At 35.9% G+C, this 8,557-nt stretch overlaps 1 protein-coding gene across 1 annotated transcript in view; it reads right to left on the reverse strand.

Moving 5' to 3' along the window:
- Positions 1-2,637: 2,637 nt before the first annotated feature.
- Positions 2,638-8,557, reverse strand: part of UGGT2 (UDP-glucose glycoprotein glucosyltransferase 2) — a 57,464-nt gene continuing 51,544 nt past the window's right edge. The window contains exons 12-13 of the mRNA XM_008586381.1: positions 7,003-7,129; positions 2,638-3,286 (exon numbers count right to left, since the gene is read on the reverse strand). Of these exons, the coding sequence (XP_008584603.1) occupies positions 3,264-3,286; positions 7,003-7,129 (150 nt within the window). The 3' untranslated portion in view covers positions 2,638-3,263. The remainder of the gene's footprint in view (positions 3,287-7,002; positions 7,130-8,557) is intronic.

The following is an 8,557-nucleotide window of genomic DNA, read 5'->3' on the forward strand; positions in this document are numbered from 1 at the left end:
CCATGAATCAGAGACATGCCAGTCTTTAATAAAGTCTTATTTGTTGCTTAGTGAGAAGCTACATTTCACTAACTTTGCTGCTTTATTTCAGAGAAGAAAATGCTCTTAGCCATCTTTTAATCACTGAAGGATGCTCTGACTTGCCATACCTAATACCTCTGAAACTATTCTGCTGGGCCCCTCTCTACCTCCTCTGGGTAGCGGTGACTTCCTGTCTGGTGGCTTCTCAGGTGCTAGAGTCAGGACCTGGCACACAGAAACAACCATTTCTTTGCGCAGGACCTTGCTCATGTGTCAAACTACACTTTCATTGTTAAAGCCTGTTCTTATCTGCAACTCGAGGCTGAAATGGCTTGTGGTGCCTTTTGGAAGTTTTTGATTTTATCCCTTTAGGAGCTATGCAGTTCTCTAGGAACTTGATGGTAACTGGAGCCAAATGATGGGCACAAACCTTCTGTATCTAGGCATCCTAGGTGGCATGAAGACTGAATTGTCTTCAGTCTCCTATTCTACTTTATCACAATAATAATACGTTAATAATATCACAATAATACCTAAAATTCACATGTCACTACAGTTAAAGCTCAAACTGTCTTGATTCTCAGCTTAGATAAGCTGCCTGTTCTGACACTTATCTCTAAGGAGAGGGAAAGAGGAGAGTCACAGAAAATATGGCTTGTTTTTCTAGGATTTGATTTTTTTTTTCTTCCTTTTTGTCTTTTTTTGTGACCAGCAACGGATCGCAACCCTCAGTGTCGCGCCCATACCGGACCAGGACCGGCAACGGGATTGCAACCCTAGGTGTTGCACCCGCACCTCGCTCAGCCAGTGAGCGGCCGGTCTGTATGTGGGATCCGAACCCTCGGCGGGAGTGCCGCCGCGCTCCCAAGCGGTGCACTGTAGCAGTGCGCCACCGGGCCGGCCTAGGATTTGATTTTTGTTAAAACTTGATACAGGGCATGCACCCGAGAATCAGGATTCAGCATCCTCAGTGTCTGTTAATGCCCTTGGATGATATTTGTTCAGCATCCCCAGGCCAACAGAAAATCCCTTTTGTTGGCTTTCCCTCCAAGTGTTGGCATCTGCTCAAGCTAGACCTACAGTCAGTTATGTAAGATATCCCTGAGAGGATAGACTTTTGTATGGCATGGCTGTTTGTACGCACTGAGAGCTCTTGACATATCAGGATTTGAAAATGAGCCATTTTATCAAAGAATCTCCTTGTAAAATAAAACACCTTATTTGTAAACCTGGGTTTTCTGATATAAGGTATCACTCATCTGTAAATGAGACATGTAAATTTAACCCCATTCAAATCGTAAGATACAAACAGGGAGGGGAGCCACCAAGACTGTGTTTACATTCTGCAATTTGAGCTGATACTCTAAGAAATATGGGATCTAGACTATTAGAACCGGTAGTTGTTAGTAATAAGGGTGGAAATCAGGTGTGTTTGCCAGCTCACCTCTCTCCCTATAAAGACAAAGTGAAAACAAAGGCTGATTACAAAGGAAAGCAAAGTGCCATCTCATAGTCATTTGCAGCTTCTGCCCAACCACCACAGCAGACCTCTGGGTAGCTGGCTGTAGCATCTGGCATTAGCTAGAAATTTACAGAGTCTTACCTCTCACCAAGCCCTGGTGCTATACCCAACTCCAAAGAGAAGTGAGCCAGAGAGCATTATGGTGTCGGTCGCCCCAGGCCAACTTACCGCTTCAGCTTTCAAGAGACTTCATAGGATTCTTTGAACCCACAGGAATCTAGTTCCACCAGAGTAGGGCACACCTGGAGCACTCCATTTTATCACAGACATTGGACAAGCAACAAAAGGAGGGACTGGGAGAGGTGATTTCTTATTAATGAATTAATGAACCATGCCCCCCCATCCAGCCCCACCTGCTGCGGGAAGCCCCCTCCCCAAAGGGGGGGGGGTCGCGGGCTGAGCTGCTCATGACCCGTCCCAGCCGCCACCCCTTCTCCCCTCCCCCTCCCATTGCTCAGGAACATCTTAGTATGTAAAAAAATAATAATAAATAAGTTTTAAATAAAGAATGAATGAGGCTGCTGTGGAAGGGCAGTTATTTTCAAATACTCTAAAGGCTGTGCTGTCAAATAAAGGATTAGTGTTGTTCTGAAGAGCTCAAAGAAGTAAGAGCAGAGACTGCCAAAAGACAGCTTCAAGCTCACCATGGAACTCTGTGTACAAAGCTGTCCAAAGATGGACTGGCCTGTCTATAGAGGTAGAGAGTTCCCCGTTGCCCTGGAAGTTTCCAAGATGGCCTGAGGCTCCATTTGACAGGGCCTTGTAAAAGGAGCTGGCACATTAGCTGGGGGCTAAAAGTGTTTCTTAAACTTTGCTTATCAGCAGAATCATCTGGAGAGCTTTTTAAATAATCATGATTTCCCAAGCTCACTTCAGACCTATTGAATCAGACTCTTCAGGAGGCGGAGTCCAAATGACATTGAGGTCTCTTCCAGTTCCAAGACCTTATTCTAGAATAGTTAGATAGTTATTAAACATTTACTATTCCTATTCATCTATTATTAATATACAATAGGAAAAGTTTACATTATTAACTTAGTTTCTATAAAAGTACCCAGTCCTTTCTAAAAAATAATATACATACATACCCCGTATTCCCATGAATTACCATTTTATGACATAAAACTAGAAACATTGAAAAAATACAAATACAGCACAGGGATTAAACATCATATAGTTTAAGATAAATAAATGACTACAGTGCAACATTACTTCCATTTTAAAGCAATAGTTAAGGTATAAATGGGCTTTTTTTTCTCTTATTCAGCGATAACCATGAGTCTTTTTTCTCTCTCAGAATAAAAAGCACAAAATAAGTTTAATTTTTTAAATGCATTTTGTAAACAGGGAAATATGGACACATATAAAGCTGGATTACAAAAGGATGCAGATGGTTTGATAAACACCCATAAGGACCAGCTAACTAGTCAGATACCCTCTACTGGATTATTGGGCAAAACAAACTTTAACTGGTAAAAACCCAGTGTTTTAAGCAATCAGGAAAAAGGAACAATTTAGTTTTAAATACTCAATGCTAATTTCCTATATAACTTAAGCTTACTCAATACATTAAGTACATGTATTGTAAATAATTAAGATTTTTAAATTGAAGAATATGTCACTGATCTTAATGAAACTTCCTAATAGTCTTAGCAGTAGTTCCACATTTTCCCAGCAGGTGGCAGACTTCTTGTCATACTTTCATCTTCATACATCAATACTAGAGTTCGTCGTGTGTCAAAACTGTAGGGGAGGAAAGTTTATTCAGTTCTTGAAATCTTGAATATAAAATTAGCTTAAATGTTGCTGAGATATGGGATACAGAAAAGGTGGACTAATGGGTAGAAAACTATGCTATCTACCCTAAGTGAATCATTGTGCAGAATATGCATGTATTGAAACAATACACTGTACCCAACAAATGTTAAAAAAAAAAAAAAAAGGCTCAGGTGTTAACTGAGTATCTTTGTGATTGTTAGTTCAGTACCTATAAACTTCATGATATGACATGAAAATAATTCTTTGTGCATTTTGGTATCTATCACCCTGTTTCATAACTACTTGTCTTTTTATTTACCTAGAATGTGAGCTCCCATAAGTCAGTGAGGACAAGGAGTACACCTTATTTATCTTTGTTATATCTAGGATCTAGCACTCTGCCTGGCAGATAGAGGCCTTGAAGAATATTAATAGATTATTCACCATGCCCAAAGTATCCTACCATTAACGCGACAGAACAACAAAGAACAGAAGACATATGTGGTCTTCTTCTAAGACGGGAGGACAGAGCATTCAGACATAGACATAAGTATTGTACAAATGTGAGATCAATTCCAATCAAGACTCTTAGAAACCAAAATGGTTTCTTACTGGTTTAAGAGCATCGAGAACTCAGAACAATACTTTCAGGCAGAAATTAATTTAAATGTATCCTATTTTTCACAATAAAAATGCACTAAAAAAGCATAGAATTAATTCAAGTATAAAATCCAACTAGTTAGAATTCTGGAAAGAGAGAACAGAGAAAAGGGGGGAGGAGGAAGATTATTTAGAAACAAAACCAAAAAACACATTAAAAAAAAATAAAAATATCCAAGGCCAAAGAGAGACATGAGTGTTTCAGCATACAAGCCGACAAAAGTTACAGGGTGCAATGAAAGTAGTGATAAGAGGGGGAGTTACAGCTGTAAACTCTTATGTCAAAAAAGAAGCTCTTGAATCAACAACCTAACTTTGCACCTTAAGGAACTAGAAAAAGAAGAGCAAACTAAACCCAAACACAGCAGGAGAGAAATAACAAAGAGTAGAATAAAGATAAATAGAGAACAGGAAAAAAAAAAAAAAAGAGAGAAAATCAACAAAACCAATGTTGTTTTTTTGAAAATCTTAACAAAATTGACAAACCTTTTAGCTAGACTAAATAAAAAAAAAAAGAGGACTGAAATTACTATAATCAGAAACAGAAGTGGGGAACATTACCACAATTTTACAGAAACAAAAAAGATTATAGGAGAGTAATATGAACAACTGTATGAGTAATATGAACAACAACTGGATATGTAGATGAAATGGACAAACTCCTAAAAATACACAACCTATATATATCTTACTAAGACTGAAACATGAAGAAACAGAAAATCTAATTACATATCTTTTTACCCATCTAGAGTGGTATATAACTAGCAAGAATATTGAAGCAGTAATCAAAAACTTCCCAACAAAGAAAAGCCCTTGTTCAGATGACTTCACTGATGAATTCTATCAAACATGTTTTAAGAAGAATTTATACCAATTCTTCTCAAAATCTTCCAAAAAATTGAAGAGGAAAGAATATTTCCTAACCCATTCTATGAGACCAGCATTGCCTTGATACTAGATAGACAGTACAAGAATAGAAAACTATAGACCAATATCGCTTATGACTACGGTTATAAAAATCCTCAACAAAATATAAGCAAACCAAATTCAACAGCATATTAAAATGTTTATATACTATGATCAAGTGGGATTTATTTCTGGAATGCAAGGCTGATTCAATATATGAAAATCAATCAATGTAATATATAACATAAACAGAATGAGGAAAAAAAACCATGATCATTTCAACTGATGCAGAAAAAGCATTTTGAAAAGTCAACATCCTTTCATGGTAAGAACACTTAACAAACTTAGGAATAGAAGGAAACTTCCTCAACACAGTAAAGACCATATATGAAAAACCCACAGCTAACATCATACTCAATGGTAAAGGACTGAAAGTTTTTCTATGATCAGGAGCAAAAGAAGGAAGCCCATTCTCACTGCTTCTATTCAACACAGTATTGGAACTTCTAGCCAGAGCAATTAGGCAAGAAAAAGAAATAAAAGGTATCCAAATTAGAAAAGAAGAATTATAATTATCCGGGATCAGTCGTATCATAAATATTGTTCTGTACCTATTTTTTAACTTAAAAATATGCTGTTACCACAAATACATTTATCTCAATTTTCTTGAAACAATGCACTATATTCCACTGTTTGTATTTATCAACTTTTACATAACCAATCATCTATTGATGGGCAGTTACATTATTTCTATTTCATTATTAAAATTAAAGCTATCATATACCAATATACACACCATTTTTTTAAAATGTAAATTTCTTAAAGTGGATTGCTGGGTCAAAGGATGTATACACTGTGACTTTAGATATATATAATAAAATTTCCTTGGTTTATACAGCTACTACGCATATGGCTATATGAAAGTGCTCACTTGCCAACTTCCTCACTAGCACTGGGTATTATTAATCCTTTAACTCTTTCCTAATTGGATAAAAGAAACATTTCATCTCAGTATTTTGTGCTTTTAAAAATATTTGTGTGAAGCAATTTTCCTTTCTTCCTTTTTTTCTTTCTTTCCTTCTCTTCGTCTTCTTTTATCTTTTTTCTTCCTTTAAAAACATATATATACCACTTACAGAATAATTATTTCTTTTGAATTGAAGTGATCTTTACCTATACTAAATTATTACATATACATGGATGTGTTTCGAATACTGAACTTCTAGGACACCACCACATTGGCTTTTTAAAGGAAAACAGTAAGTCAAGATGAAACACAACTTCATGTTTATGTGAGAAAGTTTACATATAATCATTTCAGCTTCCCTAAAAAATAAAGCTGAGGAAAATAGAATTGTATTCCTATAGTCAGTCTATCATACTGACAGGAATACAATAGGAGCTCTTTTAAGAAAAGATTAAAGAACAATAGGGAGAGAGAGCACTGACAGAGAAAGGAAATTATGAGAGAATCAAGAAGTTTCTATCAGCTTAAAAAAAAAATTCAACATATATTTGTTAAAGGTTTATGTAGGATGATGAAATGCCAAGGTAGCTACAGCTTTTTTAATATAAAAAAATGTAAAGAAAATTTAAAAGAAGTCACTCTCCAGCCCATGACTAAAGATATTAGAACTAGGAACATGTGAGCAAACCTGTATTACGTATGAGATTAATTTAGATGATAGGAGGTAATGTTTTCAGTTAGCTATGTAAGGCTTTTATTAATTTTTAGTGCTTGCTTGGAATTGCACATTTGACAAATTCAGCATAATCTTAAAGATAAGTATTTCTTTTACTTCTATTTTTCACCTCTACCTGGGGTCAGGAAGCTAATGTTATAATAGCCATCTATATAGAGATAAGAATTAAAGCTATACCCATGGGGGAACAGATTCTCTATCCATATTTTACATTTTTAAAGGCATTTTCAATAGCTGCATAAATTTTTTCTGTGTTTTAAATTTGTGAGCTTAGAACACATAAAAATGAAATTCTTAGTCATACCACAGACTTTCTTTAAAAATTTTTTGACTTAATCATTTGATAAATTCACTAAAAAATGAGTCTGTAATCTACTATGATCTCATTACTGTAACAAATGGTTCAGACATCACTTCAGGATAATAACTTACTTTTATTTTTCTTCTTGTTTTCAAGATGATTTAATAGTTGCTGGATCTCAGTATCATACTCTACCCATTCTGGGACAATCCTGGCAGCAGCTTTTAATTTGGGTTCTTTTGTTTTGGGATTATTACACTAAAAGTTTAAATACATTTAGTTAGTGGAAAACCATGCTCCATGAAACATAAAGAAAATACTTAAAGACATTACTGTATCACTAGTGCAAAAAAATACATTTTATAAAAAGCAGAGCCCTACTACGTACTTGAAGAACTGGAAGTTTAATATAGACAGGATCAGGTGAAATGACAAATCACAACTTATATAAGTAATATTTGCTTAATACAAATACTTCAATAAGAAATTTAAGCAAACAATGTTAAAAGACATTCTGATGATTCATAAGAGTTTGTAGACACAATTCTGTAAAATGCTTTGACAAAAGATCTAATTATATTACCATTCTGTAAAAGAATCCAGCAGACTAGTTTGCTTTATAGGCACAGTGGAAAAACAATGGAAGTGGAACTTCAGTTCTCATGGTTACTAACATTAAGAACTGTATATGACACATAATTTTGTGGGGGACAGGTATGTGTCTTAGTTTCTTCATCTGCAAAAGAAGTTAAAATAAGATAATCTCTAAGGTTCCACCAATATACTATCAATTTAAACTACTTGTTCCTAATAGAGTTTCTTGTGAAATTCAATAAAGGTTTAAAGACAAAAATTATAGAAGGTTGATAAGGATCTGATGCTGGATGTATCTGAAGACACAGCTGACAGGATTTGCTGATGTGCTTGATGTGAGGTGTGAGAAAAGAGAGGCATCAAAGCCAACCCCACAGGCCGGCCCGGTGGCACACTGCTACAGTGCGCCGCTTGGGAAGCACGGCGGCACTCCCGCCGAGGGTTCGGATCCCACATACAGACCGGCCACTCACTGGCTGAGTGAGGTGCGGGAGCAACACCAAGGGTTGCGATCCCGTAGCCGGTCCCGGTCCAGTACGGGCGCGACACTGAGGGTTGCGATCCGTTGCTGGTCACGAAAAAAGACAAAAAGGAAAAAAAAAAAAAAAAAAAAAAGCCAACCCCAGTACTCTGAACAAGTAAGGAATGGAGTTGCCATTTACTGAGACAGAAATGACAACAGAGGAGCATAAACTTCACCAAATTACGAAGACAACCCAATTGCTATTTACAAAGCATCAATAAAGAAAGCATCTTGAAGCTCACTTCTATGTGACATTTTCTCAGCTAGCTTTTCTTTTATAGCCTTACGGGAAATCTACTGGTCATGAGCCATGATCCTGTCCTCATCAAATATTTTCAGTTCATTTCATTATGGGTTTTTTTTCTACAGTGATATGGTATTCCTGAAGTAAATGGAACAGAATTTTCTTTGCAGAAATTAACTTTATAGGCAATATTTTCTATAAAGTGAAGATAATGAAACTATTTTTCTTTTTAATTGTTTCAGAAACTATTAAAATATAAATAGTATGTTTTCTTTAGGTTTTTTGTGCTTTTTTTTTTTTTTTTTTTTTTGGTAAAATCTTTTTC

Source organism: Galeopterus variegatus, unplaced genomic scaffold, assembly GCF_000696425.1.
Source record: "Galeopterus variegatus unplaced genomic scaffold, G_variegatus-3.0.2 Scaffold3969, whole genome shotgun sequence".
Classification (NCBI taxonomy): domain Eukaryota; kingdom Metazoa; phylum Chordata; class Mammalia; order Dermoptera; family Cynocephalidae; genus Galeopterus; species Galeopterus variegatus.